At 34.9% G+C, this 27,067-nt stretch overlaps 1 protein-coding gene across 5 annotated transcripts in view; it reads right to left on the reverse strand.

The window, feature by feature from the left end:
• il1rapl1a (interleukin 1 receptor accessory protein-like 1a) overlaps positions 1-27,067 on the reverse strand; it is a 128,748-nt gene that overhangs the window by 31,515 nt on the left and 70,166 nt on the right. For 3 of the 5 annotated variants that reach the window (XM_051119549.1, XM_051119548.1, XM_051119550.1), the window contains 3 exons: positions 22,488-22,773; positions 17,058-17,244; positions 15,887-16,040 (listed from right to left, as the gene is read on the reverse strand). In XM_051119549.1, coding sequence (XP_050975506.1) covers positions 15,887-16,040; positions 17,058-17,244; positions 22,488-22,773 — 627 coding nt within the window. Of the gene's footprint in view, positions 1-15,886; positions 16,041-17,057; positions 17,245-22,487; positions 22,774-24,871; positions 25,170-27,067 lie in introns of those variants that run through there. The other 2 variants (XM_051119547.1, XM_051119546.1) reach the window with 1 other exon arrangement.

Here is a 27,067-nt window from a genome sequence, read left to right on the forward strand (position 1 = left end):
CTGTGGCCCCACCTCCAGATGAAATATGTTCCCGCGGCCTTGATTTGAACCCATTATTATCACCTCATTGCTATTATATATGTATTTTAAATAATTTTAAAGTCTACTGTTCGCTTAGGTCTATTTTTATTAGCATGAAAAATGATCTGATTACTCGATTAATCGATAAAATAATAAACCATTTACTCGATTACCAAAATAATTGTTAGAGACAACCCTATCTGTGTATTTCTTTCTCTCTCAACAATCCAGTTTCGACCCATGTGTGACCTATTTCCTATTTTCAGTGTTTTTCTATTTTTCAGACTGAAGCTATTAAGCTTTAAAAAGGATACCGAAGCACAGACTTCTATATATTTCTGTCATACGATAGTTTTAAGAAACAGCTTTGTTTAAAACTGAAATTTAAGTTGAGTTGGATCTTGATCTTCAATGAATCAGGTGATCCACTTCACAAAGCTGATGCGTTCACAAACTGGACTGATATGATTCTTGAAACCATAGCCCAGTTTGAACAGTAAAAATAAATTAGCATGGCTCCTCAGAAATAAAACTCATGCATTTAGACGGTGAATTATTAATGTTAGAGGAAATAAAAGAATAATTTTAAAATGGCAGTTTTAAACAGTTACCATACAGCACATGGCAGTGCTCAAAAAAGCATTTACAAAACAACTTTTTGACTGATTTTTTTTTTTTTGGTAAACTCAGAGATGTTGACTAAGACAGCAAATAAATTACCACACAACCTTGGTGTTTGTCAAAAAACAGTCAGTAATTCAACTGGGAGTTTTTATGTGGGTAGTATCATTCTGGATTTGGGATGCAATAAAATCACTGACTAGCCCCTGTAAATGTTAAAAACCACCCTATGCCCATGTGATGAACAAGAAGTGAATAACAACATTAATTCTGGCCTGATTCCTCTTCACAAAGCCATCAATAACTTCAGAATAGTTGTAATACAGCAGACCTTTGCTGTACTTTTTTTTTTGTGCGACCTTCAGTCCCCATTCATTGTAATTGCTTAAAAAATGCGGCCAGCACAGCCTTCAGAATAATCCTTTTGTGCTCCACGGAAGAAAGAAAGTCATACGGGTTTGAAACTACATGGGGGTGAGTAAATGATGAAAAATAATTTGCAATTTTAGGGCGAACTGTTCCTTTAAAAGATTTTTTGAGAATATGAGGGTCTTTAATGAGCCTGTCAAGACTGTAACTATCATAACATGCTTTAAACGCAGCTTGAGGACGCGTGGAGATTGAGAGGACGAGAGAAAAGAGTGAAAGCAAGTGAGAGAGAGGATGAGTCACCATACAAATTGCTTGCTGTCTGGTAGAACAATTACACAGCTAATCTAAGCAATGAGCAATGTAGTGTCACCACGACTCGAACCCACAACCATGACAAACACCCTCAAAATGAAGATGCTATCATCTCTATGTCTAAAAGTATAACGAGAAAGAGAGAGACACAGAGGAGAATTCACTAAGATTGAATTGCGCCCCCTGACAGCACCATTTATTTGCGAACACTGTCTGCATTGTTTTAGCGCACAATTCGCTAGCGTCCACAAAATCGGTTCGGAATTTAGATAGAAAGGAGGTGTTTGCGCTACAAGGAATAAAAAGAGTTTCAATTCGTTAGAAGCTGGTTTTGCCTTGAAATACTGGATGCAAAAATGGCACGACTGTTTAGTGAATTCGTCCCTGTGAGAGAGGAATACAGAGGGAGATGAAACGAGAGCGATAGAGTGGAAATGTGGGTTGGCTCAGAAGCAAGGGATGAGTGTGACGGAAGGATGGCGTGATGCAGAAGAGGAGAGAAATAAAAACACTCGGGCCAGCGCGGTGGGGAGACTGGTTACACTCAGCGGGAGGGAAGCTACAACCCAGGAAAAAAAAAAACACTACAAGAATCAGTCCGCTTTTAAATTCCTCCATGCTCTGTGTGTGTGTGTTATCGTCCTCTCTGACACACACTCACACACATGCGTAGAGTAGTTTCTGTGTGTGAGATGAGTTCACAGAGTTTGAGACTGATATATTGACAGACTGCGAGTAGGAGAGGTGTGATAGCACAGGCTCCCTCTGAGGTTCGCAACTCTTTTTCTCTAACACACACACACACACACACCTACACAGATACATATACACATGGCCACAAACACTCGTTTCATAAATGTATATGGCCCGAAAAAGTAACTAGGCATGCTTGAAATTGTATGCAGTTCTATGCATTAGATAACTGTATCATTTCCAAGTTGGAAGTCTGAATTCGAGTGGTGCTCTGTTGCCCTTTTCCAGGCAGGAAGTTGCAGGATCACTAGAGGCACCTGTGTGAAACTGAAGGGAACTGACTTTACTTCCACTACAATGATCTTGGAATCAGTTGGTTAAAAGTAAACCCTGTTGAAAAAACCAGCACATGCTGGTTAGGTATGTTTTGAAGCATGGCAGCTGGTTTAAGGTGGTCCTTAGTTAGTCACGAGCTGGTTTAGGCTGGCCATGTGCTGGTCCACAAAGTGGTCCTAAGAGGCTCCTGCTCAGGAGCAGGTTATAACCAGCTCAGGTTCATCTTAAACCAGCTGCCACCCTTCAAAACATACCTAACCAGCATATGCTGTTTTTTTTTCCAACATGGACGACTAAAAAAATGAGTTGCAATTTCTAATGCAATTGCATTCATAAATTCTTTAGTGTGGCTTAAAGGAATAGTTCACCCAAAAATTATAATTCTGGGTCCCACTTTATATTAAGTGGCCTTAACTATTATGTACTTGCATCAAAAAATAAGCACAGTGTACTTAATGTGGCCATATTGTATTGCAAAACACTTCTGCTGCTATTAAGGTGTGATATGGGTTAGGTTAGGGAGAGATTTGATGGTATGGGTAGGTTTAAGGGTGGGTTAAGGTGTAATTACAGATGTAATTACATGCAGGTATTTTTAAAATCTAAGTACAATGTAAATACATGTATGTACACAATAAGTACATTGTATTAAATGATTAATTTCAATGTAAGAACATGGTAGTTAAGGCCATGTTAACATAATTCGGTCATCAATTACTCATCCTCTTGTTGTTCCAAACTCGTAAGACCTTTTTTATGAAATCCGAAAGCTTTTTTGACCCTGCAGAGACAGAAACGCAACTGACACGTACAGGGCCCACAAAGATAGTAAGGACATTGTTAAAATAGTCCATGTGACAAAGAGTTAAAGTCAAAAGTTTACACACACCTTGCAGAATCTGCAAAATGCTATTTATTTTACCAAAATAAGAGGGATCATACAAAATGCATTATTTTTTTATTTAGTACTGACCTGAATAAGATATTTCACATAAAGGACATTTACATACAGTCCACAAGAGAAAATAATAGTTGAATTTATAAAAAATGAACCCCGTTCAAAAGTTTACATACACTTGATTCTTAATATTGTGTTGTTACCTGAATGATCCACAGCTGTGTTTTTTGTTTAGTGATAGTTGTTCATGAGTTCTTTATTTGTCCTGGACTGCCTGCTGTTCTTTAGAAAAATCCTTCAGGTCCCACAAATTCTTTGGTTTTTCAGCATTTTTGTGTATTTGAACCCTTTCCAACAATGACTGTGTGATTTTGAAATCCATCTTTTCACACTGAGGACAGCTAGGACTCATATGCAACTATTACAGAAGGTTCAAACGCTCAGTGCAGGGTTCCCACACATTGGTTAACTTCAAATTCAAGGAACTTTCAAGGACTTTCCAGGTCCAATACCTTCAAATTCAAGGACTTAATGTGGGGATACATTTCAAGTGAGAGCAAGGTTACATCATCTTACCTTGTAAGATACATTGTCAGAGTTTTCATGTGTCAAACACAACTATGCAAAAAAACATTTTATTTAAACTTCACAGCCCATTTTTGCAATGTTTCACTGTGTGTCTGTGAAATGTTGAGGCACTATCATAATAGTTCTGTGTGCATGTAATACGTAATTCAAGCAAGCTAGTATGCATAGGCCACGAAGTGTTGGCGAAATAACATATTCTCAGACCGGAGGGAATAATATGGAATTTTTTCCTGAAAACTTCTTACACAAAATAAATTCAAGCACTTTCAAGGACCTCTATCTATGTATGTTCATTTTCAAAAACTTTTCAGGGCCTTGAAATTTTTTTTTTTTCAGATTCACAAACTTTCAAGGATTTTAAGGACCCGTGGGAACCCTGTCAATGATGCTTCAGTAGGAAACACAGTGTATTAAGAGTCAGGGGGGTGAAAACTTTTGAACAGAACGAAGATGTTGAACGAAGAAGGGACTCGTGAACAACTATTACTAAACAAAAAACAAAAAACAGCTGTGGATCATTCAGGTAACAACACAGTATTAAGAATCAAGCGTGTGTAAACTTTTAAGTAGGGTAATTTTTATAAAATCAATTTCTCTTGTGGACTATATGTAGACATCTTTTATGTGAAATATCTTATTCAGGTCAGTACTACATAAAAAAATAACATGCATTTTATATGATCTCTCTTATTTTGGTAAAATAATTAACATTTTGCAGATTCTGCAAGGTGTATGTAAACTTTTGACTTCAACTCTATTTGCAACATATTTCAGCCAGTATTTAAACATAATTGTTTTGTAGTAAGTATTTTCATTTTCAAATGTTGCCTCCTCAGATGTAAAACATTTTTTAAAATCTCTTTCTATCATAGTTCATATTGCATAATCTTTGTAGCCAGTATGCAGTGTGCAGTGCAGGGTAAATAATTGACATGGCCGTCTGACTACTGTAACACTATTTTTCCATTACAGATAAACCCAAAACAAGGGAACGGCTAATCAAAATCATGCACCTTAAATGGCCTGAGAACTTTACACACAGATGTAACGCACACCTTGCGGCCTTACTTAGCAGCAGCTTAAACTACAAGATAAACCCTGTGTGATCTTTAGCCTGCAAAAGTGTCCTAGCATTAGCCAGAGAGCACGGTTCGCTGGCGAAACTAGGGCAGATTTGATGCTTGGGAGGACACGAGAATGTATTCATTGCGATCGCTGCAGCACACCATGCTGGATACGATTCACTTTTGTAGAGCATTCAGAATATCTGACTCTATTTTCAGTGATGACAGAGATTTTCATGCTGTGCATTATTCCTGTTCAGATGTCCTTGAGAAATAAACTGTGAGATAAAAGGAAGCTCTGAGGGGAAGAACTACTGGAGTGGAATGTAAAAAAGGTGGAAATGTGTATTACTGCCGTGTGTGTGTGTGTGCAGGGCCGTAGCTAATGGGGTGAAAGGTGGGAATGATGCTAGGGAGCTAAAAGTCCAGAGGGGCCCATAACAATTGAGACAGGATTGATGTAGCATCTGGTATAATTATTTCAAGAAATTTTACTTTCAAATATGCCAAAATAAAGAAGAAGAAGAAGAAGAAGAAGAAAAAAAAAAACACAAATCAGGCTTTAATAAATTCTAATCTGTCATTTAATTAGTGGCCCCCATATCTAAATGAGATATGTTACATTTTGTAGTATATGTTACTTATATAATAGAAATGTATGTAAAATCCATTATGAGTAACACAGCGCATCAAAATATAGTATGTCATGAAATAATTAATCCACAAATTGTGCATTTTAATCCATGGTCCCTTCTACCTACATTCAAAATATTTTAATATTATTTATATAATATGAATTGATGCAGAATTCTGTCACATCCAAATATGTCACAATAATGAAAACACAAATTAGTCCTTTTGATCTAAAAAAAAAATATATATATATATATATATATAAAATTATATTTTCTTATATATATTAATATTATTATAAAAACTGGCCTAGTATAATCAAATGAATGTATTAAAAATGTGTATTAAAATACCTATATAAAAAAATAGTAATTAAAAAAAATACACAATTCATGTATTTTAATCCATGGACCCTTCTACCTACATGAAAAATATTCAACTTCGTATTAAATTTAACATTATTTATACAATACAAATTGATGCAGAATTCTGTATAATTAATTTGTATTTTACATCCAAATATGTCACAATGATGAAAACACAAATCAGTCCTTTTTATCTAAATAAAAATATTACATTTTGTTATATATATTAATTTTAGTATAAAAACTGATCCAGTATAATCAATTTAATGTATTAAAAAATGTTTATCAAAATGTCATAAAATAATTAATACACAATTCATGCATTCAATCCATATACAATCCACCTACCTGAAAAATATGAATTTTGTATTAAATTTAATATTATTTATATAATACAAATTGATGCAGAATACTGTATAAATTATTTGTATTTTACCTCCAAATACAGTACGTCACAATAATGAAAACTCATATCAGCCCCTTTCATTTAAATTAAAAATAGAATATTTTGTTTTATATATATATATATATATATATATATATTACAAAAACTGAATAAAAACAAAAACAATTTAATGTATTAAAATGTTTATCAAACAATTAACACACAATTCATGCATTTCAATCAGTAAACCCTTCCACCTACACCTTCCTTTTTTAATATTGTTAATATACAGAAATATAAACTGATGCAAAATCCTGAATAATTAATTCAATGTACTCTACATAAAAAAATGTGTCAAAATAATGAAAGCATAAATTGGTGTCCTAAATCCCCCCCAAAAAATTACATTTTGTATTATATATATATTTTGTAAATTAGACGTAAAATCCAGTATAATTAACTGTATGTTTAAAAAATGTATAAAAATTAGGGCTGTCAGTTTAACGTGTTAATTAATTAGTTGTGAAAAAAATGCAATTAAAATATTTTAACACAGTTAACGCACTGGCCCGACCCAGAACCTGTACATCATCTTATATTTCAAATGCAGTTATGCCCTAAAATTCAAGATATTGGTGCAAAAAATGTCCATATTTATATATATCACATATCACACGGGCAGCAAGAGCAAGACACGAGTGCTGATTTTGTCCCGATCTATCACAAGATTAAATGTGATTTTATACAACAATTCAGTAAATAAAAATTTGATATTGTGTTATATTTTAAACACAATATTATGTGTTTTCACTCAATTTTGCAGAGGACATTACCTTTGAAGCCATAGCAGAATTGTTGTAAGTCTCCGACCATGACAGCGATGTTTAGTTTCTAGATGAATCCTCGTTTTGATCGAATCGTGTGAACCAAAGATTTAAAAGATCATTCATAAAGAGAGCCATTACTTAATTCCTGAATGAATCAGCTGTTTGAACAAATCAAATGAATGAATGAATGAATCATAAAGACATTTACCGCCACCTGCTGACAGATTTAGTTTCTTATTTATAGAATCATTTCTTTAATAATAATAATAATAAAAACAATAGTTCACAAAAAAAAAAAAAAAAAAAATTCTGTCATCATTTACTCACCCTAATGTCATTTCAAACCTTTCTTTTGTAGAATATAAAAGATATTTTGAAGACTGTTGGTAACAAATCTGTTTTGGTTACCAATGACTTTCATCGTATGAACAAAAAATACTGAGATGTTTATCAAATGATCTTCTTTTATTTTAGTTACGCAGTTGCAGCCTAAATGTTTATAAAGAAATTCTATACTGAATCAAATAAAATATTTCTTTTTAACGCTACAGAAAATAAAGTGGATTTAGATTGCCCACTAGCTACGGCCCCGTGTATAAATACAATAATTAAAAATAAAAGAAAAAAGAAACAACTGCAGTCAACACATTTTCTCCAAAATAACAGAAAATAAATATGTGTGTGTGTGTTATTGGGTGACTAAGAGAGAGTTAAGTTGTCGCACTCTCACTTAGCGGCATCTGTAATTAATCCTTAATTAAATATGATTACATAACTCTCTACTGATTACAGACACATGTGCACACACACACACCGACGCTCACACACACAAAACACACACGCACTTATCTTGTCCTGATTAGACTTGACAGATGCAAGGTGTTGGGAGCATGTGTAAAGAACGTGCTATGGCAGCCCCAGTGCACTATAGGGGATTTTAAAACAACAGGGTCTCCAATCAACATGGAGATCAATGGATAAACAAACAAAACACGCTCGTACCCCATGTATCATCCTGTAACCACTTAATACCTACCCTGCGCTTCCCTAGGCATCTACAGTACCCACAAACCCTTCTGCAGTGTAGATTGAATCTGGGCGACTGTCCTCGCCTGACCGTTTCCATGGAAATTTAGTGGGAAGGGCACAGGTTGGTACAGGTGGGAGAGGTAAAGAAAGGTTGGCATTGTCCCTGGAACGCTCCACCACAAGTCCCTCCCGGGCACACGCGCTTACACTGCTCCAAACCTGCCGTTGGCATGGACACCACGCAAGTGTCCATGGAAACCACATTGTCTGTACTAAAATAGCAATAGGAAACGCAAGCTACTTTTGGAAACTGTTTTTCTGCAAGCGCTACTTCAACCAGATCGCACAGCTCGCACACACAGCTCTGCATCCGGAAGCTGGACGCCTCTTCTAAAAGTCTTTTTAAATTCCTTAGCAGAAACGAAAAAAATGTGACAAATGGGAGATTGTCGGGGGCTTTTTTCTTCAGCGCAGGTTAACTTAATTAAAAGTATCCATTTTCTTTCTATTTTAGAGCATTGATGTATAGGACAAATCAAAATATTAAAGATTTGTAATTGCTTTTTTTATAGATGAAATTACTGTAGTTTCAAGGACATTTTTATTCATTTGAAAATTTTAATTTGATTGAAACATGAAACCAACTTAAGTAAAAAGAGCATTTTACATAGCCTGTGGTTACCAAGGCATGCTCAAAGCAAAGGCCTGAAGTATAATAAAATAATTATGAATAACCAGAATAATGAATAATTTAATTGCGGGGTAGTTTTCATAAACTGAAGGGTGCTAGAAAAAAAATGTGCTAGGAAGTTGCTGACACTGTAAAGTTACTGTTCTTTAGCTGAAAAAAAAGTTATATAATAAAATATCATATTAAATAAAAGTGTACTGTGCAGGGCTCCAGACCAAAAAAAAAAAAAATCTATCTATCTGTGAGAAACAAAATTAGGCGCCAAATTATTTTTTTTAGGTGCCACAGAATTAACGTGTTCTATTATTACTTTTTTTTTTATCAGCATTATAATCGATCTTGTAGATGTCCTGGAAACCAAACATTTTTTCCAACTTGAGAACTACATACAGTCACAAAGAATTGTTTATTACACAGAATTTGTGTCATTATTGTGGACCATACCTAGGTCAACATCACTTAGGCTCTGTTTACACTAGTGTGTTTTAAAATTAAAACAATCCTCGTTTACACTGGCGTTTTCACTGCGTTTGAAATTATCTCTGTCTACACTACACAACCCGAAAATGCATGTCACATGACCATTCATGCAGGTACAGCCATAGATGCAGATTATTTGAAACACTTTTTTCCACTAAAACTTTGATGCACATTGTTTCAGTTTATTACATCAACATATCAGAAGATGTGATTGCAAAACAATCAGGAAAAAAGCCATTACGTGCAAATTTTAAAATCATAACGGAAATTTATGTAGTCGCCACTGGCGACCTCGGCAAAAGCTTCACTCACAAATTAATATTTTGGGTTGCAAATGTGACTGTGTTAGTCGCAGTCTGGAGCCCTGCTGTGTATGTATATATAGTACAAAAATAAAACAAAAAAAATTCTAATATTAAAAATATTATTATCGTTTTTAAAATGTCAGTACCAAAGTACAGAACCCGGTACCTTTTGACATCCCTAAGCGGGAGTCCATGTCTTTCTCACCTAGTGTTGCATGATATACCGGTTCTTAAAAAGTATTGCGATATCCTGCTTTTAAAAACGGTACAATTCTACATTTTACTAGTACCGGTACTTTAAGAATGCATTTTAATAAGAGCCGTATTTTTGCGTGTCTGTGTTAGTGAATGGCGCAGACGTGCAGTTTTGTTTACTACATACATGGGTGTGACGCTCACAGTTTTCAGCCTCTGCCGCCTCAATTTATGAGCACATGAACACATGAACATAATCTCTAGAACTGCTCTGAGAGTCACTTCATGAGCATTTTACCGTTTATTTTGCGGAAAACTATCGTCATATAATGAAGACCCTAAAGGTCTTCACAGCAATCCGTCAAAATAAAAGTTTGATTTAACTTCACAGTCAGAAATATATTAATATATTACTTAATGTAAAGATAGTACTACTACTAATAATAAAAATATTATTTAAACAATGTTTAGGGAATATTTACCAGAAAAAATATTTACTAGAATTATTTAGCAGAAAAGGGTTATTTATTTTCTGAAGAAAAAGAAATACATAGCCTGCAATAAATTAATTCTTTAGTAAATCTAATTATCCTTTATAAATTCATTAGACATGCTTTTGATTATTACAATGTAATGAAACGATTAAAATAGAATCCCGAAAATTAATGGAAAACAGAGATTCACAAACAAAACTGAATTTGAGAAAAATAATAAAACGTATTTCATATAGGGCCTTAAAAACATGTAATTTTTGTTAAACTTGTTAAATTCTGCAAGTTTCATGATTTCAATTAATTAGACATGCTTTCTGATAAATATTTTTTAACCATTAAAATAGAGTTTAGAAAAATTAAAATGGAATTTAGGAAAAAATAAAACAGATTTCATATTTATATTTATTGTAACTGTCCTTTAGTTTGTTACTTGCATCTAGGTTCTTATTATTAATAACAAAGGTAAAATAACAAAAAATGACTATAACATGATATAAATTGTTGTTGTGAAATAAAATTACTATATCATTAAATAAGATTTGGCTTTATTACCAATATTGCAAAGATCTCTACATACCTGTAGCACTTGCATGTGATTATTATTATTATGTTTATTTTTTTTAAAGGGGGGATGAAATGCTTTGTTTTAATAGATAAAAAAACTACGATCAATATTTGGATAATCTTTTATTCAATTACTTTTCTTGTTGTTCTGTTTTTCATAGTATTGGTTCAGTAGTAGTATCGTGATATTTTAGTCAGGTATCGTATCGAAGTCAAAAGTTCGGTATTGTGACAACACTACTCTCACCTCCCCTGAGCCCATTAAGATTTAACAGACTTTTAAAGTGTGCGGTGAGTTCATTGGGGGGTAATTGAGAATGAATGGGGGAAAGTCACGTAAGATGAGGCAATGCCTGACTGGCTATGATCAGCTGTGACTGGTTCATGCGATAAATCGAACATTCGCGAATGATTCTGAATGAAAAATAGAATGACGTTAATGAGAAAACTAACAAAAAGTAAGTAAACAACTCATACATTTAGAAATAACTTTGTCAAAATAAGACTTGAAATGGCATGGAAACATGATTTATGGGAATTTTTAGTGAGTGTCTGTGACCAGTATTTATGGAGCTTTGACGACTGATGATCCTAAAAATTCAAAAATAGTTAAAAGTTAGCTATTAAAAAGAAAAGCTAAACATATATACAAATACATTAGTATTTTATGAGGGAAAACACATACATAAATAACATTTCTCTCACAAACCGCTGGTTTCAGAGATATTTTCCCCACATTAATAGATAGCATATAATATAATGAAGTGATATATATCACTTATATAATGAATATAATGAAGTGATATCTAAAATGATCATTTTGAAAAAATGATGAAAAATCTGATGCTTGCATTCATTACTGAGCACCTCAACCATTTCTAATGATTTTATATTCTCTGTTGCCATTTAAAAAAACATATTCAGACATGTTTTTTTCTTTTTTTCTGTGTCTTTGTTAAACTGTGTCTTTTTTTCTTCCACTACAGGCAAAGCATGATGAATCACTGGGTGAGAGAGAGGGCAGCAGACTGGCCAGGTCAACGTGCAGGACATCGAACTCTACAAGAGCATGTTGTTCCTGTGTCCTGTAGATAAATAACAGGACACAGCACTGTACTAAAAGGTACTTATTCACTGTTAAAAAGCAGCTTGGACTATTTCTCTGTCCCATTACTATAATAATCAGCTTCTGTGACTGATAATCTAGAATTCACACCCAAGTACACACAATCACGCTCACCCAGGAAGTCATTTCTTCACTGTCTGTGCGTGCGGGTGCGTGCAATGCGCATGATTAACTGTTTAAACACACATTTTGGCCCTCTGCCTCGAGAGAGGATGTACAATAGCACTGATTCACATCATCGGCCGTGTATTTTTGTAGGTCAGTTTCACGCTTCAAATTTTCAGACATGCACGCGCGCAAAAAGGCACACAAAAAACACCGCTCCAATCTTTGTTGTCGAAAACCATGTCCGCAGTAATAGACTGTCTGTAAGCACTCAAAAACAAGAAAATGATTCCGTGTTCTTCCGCTAACTTCCTCCCTCAGGCGCACAGGCAGCTCCACCAGATAACCCGCTGCAGAGATGTACCATCGAGGCAAGTTTCTGTAGCAATTATAGAGACGTACTGCTGTAACCAGCTCAAAACAAATTGAGCTATAGTGCTATGATTTTGCTGCAACTGCTATACGACTTCTAACATCAAAACGCTGCCTCCGTGACGAGGGTTAAATCGAGCTATGGACTAAATTTTACTGTTAATGGTGGTTTTTCCGTTGAGAATCATTTGCCGTCCTGGACTATAAGTTCCATCCAGGAAATCGTCCCTGAGAGTCTAATGCCGTCCTAAAATAGGCTTTAAATGAGTACGGCAAGAGAGGCGGCGAGCGTTTTAATAGGTTTCAACTGAATGGGGGCTTAGGAAGGGAGAGAGAATAACGTCTGACCTCTTTTCACCTGTACGTGCCGTTTTATTGACCTGCTATAGTGGCAGAAAGGACCGACTTCGCAAGGGGCCAATAAGAATCTGTTTAATCGTAGACAGAGATGTTTAAACATAAAAATATAGACGAAAATGACCTTTCCACTGCCGGCTTAGTGTTGTGTCTGCATAAATGTCATTCTCTATCTCACTCTCTATCTCAGTTATTGTGTGTGTAGAGCAGTAATAGAGGTCAAATGTGTGTAGTGGGTAGTGCACATGCTCACGACACATACGAGCAGTTGTGCTCACGGGAACACAAGGTCTGGCCTTGTGTCATAATTCCATCTCATTCCCCCTCATTGTCTCTCTCCACTATCCTAAAGGCCAAACGCTTATGAATAATATTTTAAAAAATGGCTGTGTTAACATTAACCACTTCATTCCCACATTTAACATTAAAATGACTGTGGGCTAGGTAAAAAATGACATTGATTCTTAAATCCAAAGAATCAATTCATCTAGCTTGTTTTCAGTTAATAAACGAAACGCTGTAGCGTGCCTCCCATCCAATAAATCACAATATGCTTTGTTACTTTTGATATAAAAGAAAAAATCAGATTTCAAATTCTGTCCTTTTTATTACAGTATTCAAACAATAAATGCCGTTTTGGCACTGTTTAATGTTCAATGACATGAACTGATCATCTCCTCCAATTTAATTTCAGTTTCAGCATGAATAAACATGAATAAACATCCGAAGCTATGTTAAAAAAAAAAAAAAAAGAGTACAACTTACCGAAATTCGCATCCTCTCTCATGTAATCGCTCATTCAGTTTAAACCGCGCAACGATGTCAATATAACAGCTTGTAAACAATAACATGTAACGTCACATTTACCTCAGAAAAAATACTCAGTGACCATAAACTCATGAGTCAAACAACGTCAATATAACAGCTTGTAAACAATAACACGTAACGTCACATTTACCTCAGAAAAAATACTCGGTGACCATAAACTCATGAGTCAGCTAGAAAAATTAACTCTAGAAAGGGGCATTTTGTATATGAACCATATAACATATTCATTATAATTTGTAGAGTTCTTCAATGTTTAATTTAGGTTTAAATAAATCTGTTGAGTTTTTATGACAGCCACCATCTAAATGTTTTCAAAAAAACTGGAGTAGAAATATAATTATGTAACTGAAACTTTATTATTATAAAAACAGATTTTTATAAAACAGATAGTATGAGTCCTTGATTCTGATTGGCTGGGCCGCAAATTACTTTACAAACATATACATTTGGTTTACGTCTGTGTGTTGCTCGGCAACCAATTTGTTGCAACCACAACCGTTTCTGAGGAACTACATTGTTTGGCAGAAGAATATTTTTTGTATTATTACCATTACACATTATTTACTCTGTTTTATTTTGTGAAACCTTACTACCTAAATGGAATAACCATTTTATAAAAGCAATAAGCCCTGTGAAGCTGTGGGCCTGCTTCGCGTCATACCCAACAACGCCCCCTTAGATGTTATAAATTCACTGTAAACCACGGCTTCTTGGGGCTTATTGCTGTAGCATACACATCAGTTAATTTTAACCTTCGATATTATGGTAATGTAGTACTTCCATGTATACTTTACAGCATTAGTTGAGAGATTTGTTTTTCCCTAAGAAAATTATGCATGTACTGTACCTGATATATATCCAAAATAATCGAATTGCAAGCTTGTTAATCAGAATCGAATCGAATTGTAAAGTCTGTGTCAAAACCCAGCCCTTGTATTTAAAGCTGCAGTGTGTAATTTCCGTGGCAATAAATGTAATTTTTCTGAAAAAAAAAAAAAAATGCATAGTGCCTGTCTGGGCAAAACTTTCTTTGCTTATTTTATCCATACACTGTAAAAAAGATACTATAACAGTAAAAAGTCAAATGTATAGTTTTTGCAAGTAAAAACTTACATGCCATTCTGTAATACCTGAAAACTGTCACAGTATATTTTAAGGTGAATTTGAATTTCAACCATGACTTTTTCTGTAAAACGAACAGGATATGTTTTAGTGATTTCACTGTGTTCACTTTTTTGTTAAATAGCAAATGTGACCCTGGACCACAAAAACAGCAAGTAGCACAAGTATATTTGTTGCAATAACCAAAAATATTGTATGGGTCAAAATTATCAATTTTTCTTTTATACCAAAAATCATTAGGATATTAAGTAAAGATCATGTTCCATGAAGATATTTTGTAAATTTCCTACCGTAAATACATCACAACTTAATTTTTGATTAGTAATATGCATTGCTAAGAAGTTCATTTGGACAACTTTAAAAGCAATTTTCTCAGTATTTAGATTTTTTTTGCACCCTCAGATTTTTAATTAGTTGTATCTCAGCCAAATACTGTCCTATCCTAACACACCATACAACAATGGAAAGCTTATTTATTCAGCTTCTGGATGAAGTACAAATCTCAAATTCAAAATATTGACCCCTATGACTGTTTTTGTGGTCACGGGTCACAAATAGTTACACTAATTACAACTAATGAAGAAAAAACTGTTCTTCACTGTTCAGTTAATTTCTGTATACATGCTGTGTTGTAAAAATACATCCAACATTTTGATTATATAAAATGTTTTTAAAAATCCAAAAAATAAATGAAAGAAACACCCAGACTCTCATTCTAAACTGTATGATTATTTTTTTCATCCAAGGAACACAAAAGGATACAAATGATGGATGATGACTCTGACTATTAAGCTCCAAAAACCACACAAAGTAGTCCATATGACTCATGCACTATATTTGAATCTTGAAATCATATGATAGCTTTTTCTGAGGAACAGACTGAAAAGTTGTTATTCACTGAAAAACTTGTGCATTAACGACACAGACAGGAAAGTCACAGTTAACAAAAGCACAGCACAGTAAATGCAACTGAAACCAAATAAGAAGCAAAAAGAAGAATAATACCTCACGCTTCAAAAAACAACCGACCCCTCTAAGCGAGACTATCACAGCAAGTGCTCTCACACACAGACGCACACTGAAGAGACGCCACATGGTACTACCTGTCACGCTCAGATAGGTCGTCCTCCGCACCAGGAAGCCTCCAAAAACCAGCTCGCAGGTATAGTTGCCGATGTCATCCTCCCTCACTTCCTGTATGGAGAGCATGTCTGCGGTCTGAAGCACGCTGCTCCTCCAGTGCTGCACGTTACACTCCTGCACACCCGCAGGCAAAGAGAAAGAGAGAAAGACTATATAGAAACAGAGACAAAACTGCACCATATACATTTGTATATACTGACATAATGAAAACACTCAGAGGGGAATTCAATAAGAATCGAGCAACGGCACAAACTTCGCCAAAAAAATATATACTTTGTGACCCTGGACCACAAAATTTATAGCTGAATTAATAAGCTTTTGATGTATGGTTTGTTAGGATAGGACAATATTTGGCTGAGATACAACTATTTGAAAATCTGGAATCTGAGGTTGCAAAAAAATCATTGAGAAATTTGCCCTTAATATTGTCCAAATGAAGATCTTAGCCATGCATATTACTAATCAAAAATTTAGTTTTGATATATTTGTGGTAGGAAATTTACAAAATATTGTCATAGAACATGATCTTTATTTAATATCCTAATGATTTTTGGCTTAAAAGAAAAATCAATAAATTTGACCCATACAATGTATTGTTAGCTATTGCTACAAATATACCCGTGCTACTTATGACTGGTTTTGTGGTCCAGGGTCACATATATATAGATATATATATCAGTGCTATACAGAATTTGCAGGCAAGTTCCTGCTGCAACACTGTGATCCTGACACCTGAATCGGCTCTTTAAAATGCACAAAGTGCTCTCAACTGTATTTCATAACATTTTTTAATAATCATTTGATAAATTACTGCTGCCATGATCAATTGAAAATGTACATCAACAGTCTATTTGAAATAATTTTCTGTTTACGGTTTGCATGTGCAGCAAAAGCACAATGTTAACTGCCCCAGGCAAACAGCACTGACTTACTGGCATAAAGTATAATAACCCTAATTTACATAAAAAGGAGGTGTGTTTGCGCTGAAAAGAACGACAACGGCTTCATTTAAATTCTCAGGGGGCAGGTGCCGTGACGCTGGATCGCAGGTGGTTTGTGAATAAGACGCTGGTTTGTGCGCTGAACGGCGCAATTGTTTAGTGAATTCACCTCACAGTATCACCACTGTACCTTATACCACGTTATCTGCATTTTTTCTCCGGCCTGAACGTAATCCTGGATATCAGGACAGGAGATTTCTTTACTCTTTCCCAGTTCTCCTTTCTCAGTGTAGCGCAGTTTTGAGTTATAACATCCTGCTGTGTCATTATCAGCAACCAACAGAGTCATAGACACCTTCATACAAAACGTGGAATTCCTGTAAGACACACACAGAGTATATAAACCGTGCTATCCGTAATCAGATTAACACATACTCACCGAGAGACATCACCGATCGCAAATTTGTTATCATCTCACAGAGCCTATACACTAAACAAATTATGCGAGAATAAAACGTGATTCTATTTGTAATTCAACCATGATAGATGTAATTTGACCACAATGGAACAAAATTTATCTGCAATTTTCATGTAGGGCTACAAATAATTAGTGTTTAACTGATGGAATATAAGTAGCAAATGAATAAATGAAATGCTTTCTCAAAGGTTTTAAAGGGTCATTTCATACATTTTTTTAGCACTTTCCATTTTCCCAGAGGTCCACTTATAAGTTAATGTTTTTCAGCAGAAAAACATGTCAAATTTAGTATCCTACACTCTCTGTGACCCTTAATTAAATTGGATGTTCTTTTTGCTGCTCCATGAAACATCTATGAAAGATGTGAAAGTACAAAATGAAATGTTATTGCAGTTCTGAATCTTAAAAACAGTATGTTTTCACATTTTTGACCATCTATTTATTAACTTCAAAGGTGTAGTTCACCCAAAAATTATAATTCTGTCATTAATTACTCACCCTCATGTCGTTCCAAACCCGTAAGACCTTCGTTCATGTTCTGAACACAAATTAAGACAATACAATATAAAAATATAAAATATGATATAAAAATATTTAGGAGCACCATGTGCAAGTGACCCGATCAGCATATTTGTGTCTGGACTGAGGGGAGCTTCAAAGGTTTCTACGTGTTTTTGCAACATTGAGTAATGTATCACAGACATATCCCATGAATACTTTCATAAACAAACTGGAGAGCGTAATGGAACTTTGTGAGATCACGATGAACTAAGATGAGTGACAGTTTTTAATGTTTTTAAGGGAGTTTGTAAATTAGATATTGATTTAATACAACAGTTAAATAAACAAGAAGTTAATATCATGTGACTTACATTGACTATAACACTGTTGCCTGATTTTGCTCTATTTCGTCATCAAAAATAGTCTGAAACAAGTCACAACTGAGCCACTGCACATCTCCATTCAAACACAGCGATGTTTCGTTTATAAATGAACGTGCGTTTTTAAATGAATCTAGTGAGTCAATGATTCAATTTCGCATTCATAAAGACAGTCAACTGCTTTATTCCTGAATGAATCAGCTGTTCGAACTAATCAAATGAATGCATGATTCAGTAATTAAATCAGTGAATTGCTGCCACCTACTGGCAGATTTAGTTTCATTTTTAAAGTATCTTTTCAGTTATTTATATGTCTGTATTCAAAATTTTATATTTAAAACATTAATCGCAACATGAATTTATAAATTTGATTGCACTCATGCCACCGCTGAGTCTCACTAAACATGAAAATACACCTAAAAGCCACTTTTGTGTTCTTCTATGCCACCTCTGTAGTACAAATTACTTTTATAAAAAGTTACAAAAATGCCATTACAAAGGTAAAAACAAAATTCCCCTGTAAATCACTTTAAGAAGACAAAAATCACCTTGTAATGGGAAGGCTAATTTTTTTTATCAGATTTTTTGATTATTGATTAGAAGATTATTGATTCTCCTAAAAAGAAAAGTAAGTGTAGAGCCCTTGGTCAGAAAGCTCTCGGATTTCATAAAAAATATCTTAATTTCTGTTCCGAAGATGAATGAAGGTCTTATGGTTTTGGAAAGAGTAATTAATGACAGAATTTTCATTTTTTGGTTGAACAATGCCTTTAAAAAAGTGATTTGCATTAAAATCAGTCAAACAAAATTACATAGCCGCAAACGCATATTTATACATGCCTATACACACACTCCGTAAGTCAGAAGCATTGCATGTCAACACATTCTTCCCTACATTGATGAGTGTGTCTCCATTAAAAGTGCATTAGTGTTTGTTTTGTCCAAGGGCTTTGAGTTTAATAGCTGCTGATAAGATTTGTTGAAATTTGACCTTTTCAATGTAATGACCTCACACCTCCTACCGGGTTACCGTGGTTACAGAGTGCTTGGGGCGGCAACCTGCAATGCACTTGTCTCTTGTAAAATGCATAAACAAATTTTGCACACACAAAAAAACAACAACTATACACTCTCTTTCTCTCTGCCCTATTAACTGTATAGCAAAGCCTATTTTTACACTCTCACTATTTTCAGACGCCCGCATATGTCAGCACAGTCTTGTTTTATCACCCTATAAACCTAAAAAGAATACTAAAATACCTGCTCTCTCCTAGCGGTGTGTTGCTGAAAACTATTGTTTATGGTTTAATCAGCTCAAAGCCAGTCTCAGAGGAAACAGAACAACAACAACAGCTCCTATTTCCTGTTGCTAACTGGGTACTTAATAAACAAAGCTCTGTAGCTCGGTTTTAAGCCTAGTGAGCTGCCTACATAGGCAGCTTCCTTCTTAGGCAGTGTCCTAACTGAACTGGAATCTCATAAGTGACTGGTTTTACAACTGGCGGTCATTAATTGGTTCCAGGGGATCAGTGTTTGGCTAGTTAATTTGGGCTTTTATCCACTGCTGGTAAATGCTGTAATCTCAACAATAATGCTGACAAAAATGGTTGTTTACTCAACAGCTGGGCATTCAAAAAGAGCTAAGCATACTGACTAGATTATATTGCTTTTCCAAGTAGCATATAAATCATCAGAACTTCATTTTATTACACTGATGTGAAAATGTCAAAATTATGAGCTAAATCAAGTCAACATTATTAGGATAAGCGAACAATTCAATTAATTACTCACCTTCATGTCATTCCAAACCCATAAGACCTTTGTTCATTAAGGTATTTTTGATGAAATCCGAGAGCTTTCTGACCCTTAAAATAATCCATGTGATATCAGTGGTTCGATCATAATGTTATGAAAATTATGACCTTCAACAATTTCACAAGAGTACCACGACACATGCATGTGGGGTTTGCAACGACACGAGGGTGAGTAATAAATGACAGAATTTAATTTTTTTGGGTGAACTATCCCTTTAAGGGCTGTTAATACAAAGAACAATAACAATAATTGTTCTAAATCACAATTCTGTGGGAATAGTGAAGTCCACAAACACCACAATTAAAATGATAATGACACACATTAACAACATTATCAGTAGGATTCACTTTCACTTTGGCAAAAAGAATCCATTTAACTTAACTGACTGACAACATAACTGCAGCCATGCTAAACCCATTTAATCCCTCCAGTCAGTGACCGTAACAAGGTTTTTATTTGTAAAGCTGATGTTTTAGTGCACTTCCTGCAAATGTGGAAAAAATAAAGGGTCTCAACTAAATATGTGCAGTTTCACATGGTTATTGTAAACTGTCACATGGCCAAAGCAGTTTAATTCCTGTCTGCACCTTGAGAAGATTATGGCTGCATAAAAGATCCAAAACAAAAGACTAGTAAAGTATGTTAACACAAAGATATGACAAAGATTTTTGGTACACATTATCTTTAAGGTGTCTAGTATTAATATAAGAATTCACATATATTCAGGGTTGTTGAGTGTGGTCATAGAAGGAACATGTTGATGGTCACAATAGTGACCGATGGGATAATAGTAAATTTAGGTACACAGATAAATCCAATTGCAGTTTTTAGTGAAGACTGCACTAAAATGTTACAATGACAAAATATTGCGCTAAATTAAAAATTCAAATGTTACAAATAAGTTACAATATTGATGTTGTAATACTGGTAGCACTAATATAAAAATTTTATGAGATATGTTACAAAAAAATAACAATTTTGAAATACGTTGATGGATGTATTTTATCTCAGTATTCCTATCAGTGTTGTATAAGGGTTTCTTATGCATAATAGTAACCCTAGAATGTGATCAAACAGTTTAAAAGAGCTGGGCTAAGATATATTACAATTTTTATGACTGCAGAAATATGTTAATTCAGTACACACATTATCCCACTGGCCATAAAACAAATTTTCACACCCCCTTTTTCTAAAAAATAATTTAAAAAAATAATTCTGAATTATTTCAAAGGGTTACTAATGACACATCATTTGGATTTGTTCATATCTGGGAAAAAATTGGGATTAAATGGGTTAATAAACTGAACTTGACCATCTGTTGGTGTGGGTACTAATATATGTAATAATATAGTTATCATTCTTGGTGTGAACGGGCCTTTATAAAGCATTTCTAGAAATTTCTTTATTTAAAGTTTACTCAAAAATGACAATTTTGTCATTTGCTCAACTCTAAACCTGCATGACTTTATTTTTCCTTCTGTGGACCATAAAAGAAAATAATTTCATAAAATGGACTCCAGTGTTTGCACTCGAATATTTTTCACAATTTCTTTTTTTTATTCTGCAGAAGAAAGAAAATCACAAAAGTTTAAAATAACTATTCCTCTTGCAACTTGTTTGCCATCTTGGATAATTATTTTCACCGGTTCATTCTGTTGGGATTGATTTCTTTGCAAAGGATACATTTGATGCTGCCTTAGAAATAAAGTATCTTTTAAAACCACCTTCACAATGGAAGCAGTTCCTTAAAATATTTTCTAACAGGTCTCTGTGTACAACATGTGAAAAAATAATTACTGTACTGTGAAATATTTCATTTGTCCTGCAGGAATGCTCAAAATTAAGGCAGCACATTATTTAAAATGCACTCTTTTCCTATTTCCGTCTGTCTGTTTTCAGTACTTGCACACACACACACATACAGTAAGTGTGACATTCTGTGATGCAAAAGTGAATATGATGAGTAGATTATGTGCTTTGACCTCAAGTCGGTCGGAACCTGAGCAAATGAGGACCCTTGAGAATTGCCTGACTGTTTAATATGTGTGACAGTGGCCTGCGGCATTATAGGAGAGTGCTGGAGTGTCAGTGTTTGATTGATGGATGACAGAACGTCTCACTGTCCTCTGCCGTCGCTCACTTATTTCACTTCCAGTTTTACTGTCCCTGAGAAGCTTTGGATACAAAAACACAACTCACACACATGCACACAACACATGCAGACACTAATACACACACGCTAATTTTCTCAGCATGCTGCTTTTCTTGAAGGCTTTGAAAGACAATCAAAAAACATCAAAGGAAGAAGTTAAGCATGTTCCCCGATCCGGCTAATGTCCGAAAGGCAGAGAGTATGTGTGTGTGTGTGTGTGTCTCCTTGTGGATTAGCATATCTAAGAGTATGAGTGTTCACACATACACATGTGCACACGTCCCTCTATCTCACCTCAGAACGCAGGAGTACAGACCGGCGTCCTGCAGCTCAGCAGGCCGAAACCAGATGGCGTCTTCCTCTTTGCTCATGCGTACCCCATCAAAGGAGATGGGTTCCTCGAAGTCGCCATGTCCCAACCCAGAACTCCGGTACCACATCAGACTAAGTCCAATGCTCTGTGCCTGGGTGTAGTTGGCTCTGATATAACCATAAAACAGAGCACACTTTATCCTCACCGGCTCTCCGTGTAACACCCGGTACTTCAGATAGTCCACGGACCAATCAGTGCAGCCGTCCACTGCAGAGAGAGAGAAGGACAGAAATATTAGTGTCTATACCTTTGGAAATGTGCTAAGGTTCTTTATTAATGTCTTTTTCAGGTGCAATATCTTTTTTAGTTGCATTTTTTTCACTGAGGCAAATCATTTAATCCATAAACACACAGACCCTGTAGGTTAAAAAAAAATCTCATTAATTTTGGCAGATAAAGCTTCAGATACAAACAGGCACATATGCCACTGTGACAAAAGACAAATTCTGAGCAACTGAAACGCTAATTTTTTTGTCAGAAAATCTCATAATTATTAAGATGTTAAGTCAATATGAGTCGGAGTTCATTTTAAAGCTTGGTTGCTATAGAGAAGTTAACCCGTGCAACTAATTATACACTAACTAATTATGTTTCATTGTTGTAATTAACTGCTGTGTTTTATAATGTTTGCATATGCAAGTACGTGTGTGTGTGTTGGGGGATCGCTGTGCGCATGTGTGTGTGTACACAGGAGATGGCATGAGCTTGTAATAAAAGCAGTTAATTGCTTTTTGAAACTCTGGAGATGAAGAATATAGAGCTATTAAAATCTGATAGGACAGTCAGATAATCTACTGTAGCCTTTATATCCAAGATATAAAAAACTGAAAACCTAAATAGGCCACATGTTTTTCATAATGTGATTTTGCAAAGTGCCCCCAACAAAATCAGCATTATATTTATGTTTATTACATTATTTGAGAGGTACTAGCTTTGAACAGTGATGACTGATGTGTCTCTGTCTCTGTCTTTCTTTCTAAGTACATAAAAAGCTCAAATTGTGACAAATACTGCTGCTATAGCAATTCAGAAGCAAAACTCTTTTAATATATTGAGTGTATGAGCATTAAATATTTCAAGAAGTATATTGATTGTGAGATTAATTAATAATTCAACAGTAAACACATGCAGGGGAATCACTAAACTGTAAAAATGAAAAGTTTCTTGCCTTAAAAGTGCAGTTACCTCACAGAGCTGTTTCTACCAGAACAGATCCTTAAAAAAACTTTATTGGTCTTTCTTAACTAGTCAGATTTAATCAGAAATATTAATTGTATTCTAATACAATAGGTTTATGCACATGCATTGGGAAATCAGTTTGTATGTGAGTATATTTTATAAATGTGCATGCTTCCATCGAACATACAGTACGGTTGAATGTTTATATGCAGAGTGCTCAGAGTATTTATGCTTAATTTCCTAAAAAATATAACTATTGCCTTCGCAAGTATGCATGAGCACTCCATAAGGTAAAGATATTCAGTTTGCACTAATGCATATGCATTAAGTGCACCGAGTTTACACTTACCTTCAAAATAATATATAATAAAAACCAAAAAGGCTAGCCTAATCAGTTATTTTATGTTGTTCTTCTTTCAATTCATCTTTCAAGTGCAAACTGTTATGGTGCAACAATGTAGATTGGCAATAACAATTTGTGTTCATTTCACACTTGACAATTAATTGTTTCTGACAAATTTGTTTTTCCAAAAAGTCTGCATTCAGGGTGATCTGTCTGCTTTAAAGACACATCATATTGTTCTCAGTCAGTTTAGATATAAAAGCTTGGGTGTGTCCACCATGAAAAGCAGCTTTTTTATGTACTCTTCAGAACAATGCCGTGGAAAACACAGTTAAGATTTTATTCTGTGTTTAATGGTGTACCTTTCTGAAAACACTGATACTTTCATCAGGCATTACCAGGTGGGTATCTGGAATAAACTGAATGCCCTATGGTATTTGTTTGATTTATGAAGATCAACCACCTTGAAAGTTGAGCTCCGAACCTAAATAATCAACTTAGCAATGGCAATCAATCAATTTCACCCAATTAGATAGAATAATACAATAGATTGTAACAGATTTATTTTATTTAATAAATATAAAGGCATGTTTTGTTGTAATTTTGTGCTATATAAATGCATTATATTGTAGCCACTGTAAAACAAGCAGTAACATTCCAAGTAAGTAAATACACATTTGCTATGCTTTTCTTTAAGGATGTCATGGTGACCTTGAGGAACTGGAACCATGGATGAAAGGGTTAGTTCACCCAGAAATGTAAATTCTGTCATTAATTACTCACCCTCATGTTGTTCCAAACCAGTAAGACCTTCGTTCATCTTCGGAACACAAATTAAGATATTTTTGATGAAATTCGATAGGTCTCTGATTATCCCATACACAGCAAGGGTACTACCACGGTCAAGGCTCCGAAAAATACCAAGATGACCGACAAAGTAGTCCATGTGACATCAATGGTTCAACTGTAATTTTACGAAGCTACAAGAATACTTTTTGAAGCAAAGAAAACAAAAATAACGACGTTATTCCACATTTTCGTCTCTACTGTATCAGTTGTGGACGCGCGTTCAGGAGAGTACCCTGACGCATGCGTGTGGCGGCGCTGACGCAGACCAATAGCTTTCATACAGCGTGAGTCGTTCTCCGAATGTTTTAGGGGTGCAACGATACATGTGTTCATACCGAAGCGACACGGCACGGACATCTTGGTTCAGTGCGTGAGGCCTTACAACGAATACAGGCAATTCACCATCAATCCAGAAGGGGCCGCCGCAGTAATGCAACGCTGTTTGATAACCGCCAGCAGAAGAACAGAGAATGCCGTGAGTTGCGCATTTGAAAACGAAGACAACAGTGATCATGTGCTAATTCTCAACGCGTCTCTCACTGACAAAGGAGTATAACGTTACTTTAAAGGCTTGCGTATTCAACTGTTTGCGAAATGTAGCTTTGTGCTCGTGCATCCTACCTATCTCATTCCATAATATTTCCATATTTGCGATGTATCCAAATGCTAAGCTATTATTTAGTATGTTAATTATAGGCTTTGTACTTCAGTCGCATTCCAACGTTGAAACAATGAGGCGGGCGCGTTTGGTTCAATGTATTTTATTTTGATAAAGTACAACCTTCGCTGTCAAGTTAGCAATGCTGGAAGCCTGGAACTGATATGTTTTATGTGTGTGCGCCGGCGCGATCACTTAAACTGTTTCCTTATACCAGCAAAATCAACTTTAAACACTGTCATTAATTGTCTTAATTAATGATTAATAATGCATCACTGTAAAAGGTCTTTTGTAAATTATAGAAAACAAATAGGATGTCTCTTTCTGCCATTTGAGTTTCCGTTCTGTCACAAAAATGAACTGAAACTCAGCATATATAGGCTAAGTTACGTGTGTTTTTTTCCCCTTGTTTATCTGTTAACTAAATCACATATATTTCGAGTATTTATTCCTTGTATGTATATATGTACTGCAGATTATATTAATATATAACATTATAATATTTAGTATTTTTTTCCTGTTGTACCGAAATCGTATCGAACCGTGACCTCCGAACCGAGGTATGTACCGAACCGTACCGTTACACCCTTAATATATATAGTATGTGTTTTATGTTTTTTCGTGTATAATTGTAGTTAGTTATAACTGTACTTTCACTATTGTTATTAAAGTTTAATACTATTAAAAAAAAAAAAAAAAAATTCTCCGAATGTAAACAAGGCACAATGCATATGTTCAAAGTCATAACGCCGGATCTGGGTCAGTGCCGGCGCCGCCACACGCATCATAGTAACGTTATACCATATTTTTGTTTTCTTTGTGCACAAAAAGTGTTCCCGTAGCTTCGTAAAATTATGGTTGAACCACTGATGTCGCATGGACTACTTTGTCGATCATCTTGGTACTATTATGACCCTTGAATGTGGTAGTACCCTTGCTGTCTATAGGAGAGTCAGAGACCTCTCGGATTTCATCAAAAATATCTTAATTTGTGTTCCGTCTTATGGGTTTGGAACAACATGAGGGTGAGTAAATAATGACAGAATTTTCATTTTTGGGTAAACTAACCCTTGAACCTTTAGAGGCTAGAACTTCATTTAGTCACATTTTTTTAACAGTACTGTTTTCATGATTTTTTGGTTACTATTTTAGATGTTTTTGTTGCTTTGTTTGTTTCAGAATAGTTTTGTACTATTTGTCTGAAATCCTTTTGCTGAAGTGCAGCCTCTGTCCAAAGTGAAGTGCTTTATTTTGCACTAATGGAATGTTTTGTTTTTATTTTAAGACACTGAAGTTCTAGAGCAGATCAGTTTTATTTAATAGCTCAAGATCTAAAATGAATTACAATTTTATGTTGGTTCCAGTCAATTATTTACTGTTTTATTTTAAATGAGCAATTGCAATTACTTTGTTGATTATATTGTTGTTACTCATATATTTATGTATGTATAATAAAAGTTTTCTTGTTAGTT

Source organism: Labeo rohita, chromosome 9 (assembly GCF_022985175.1).
Source record: "Labeo rohita strain BAU-BD-2019 chromosome 9, IGBB_LRoh.1.0, whole genome shotgun sequence".
Taxonomy (NCBI): domain Eukaryota; kingdom Metazoa; phylum Chordata; class Actinopteri; order Cypriniformes; family Cyprinidae; genus Labeo; species Labeo rohita.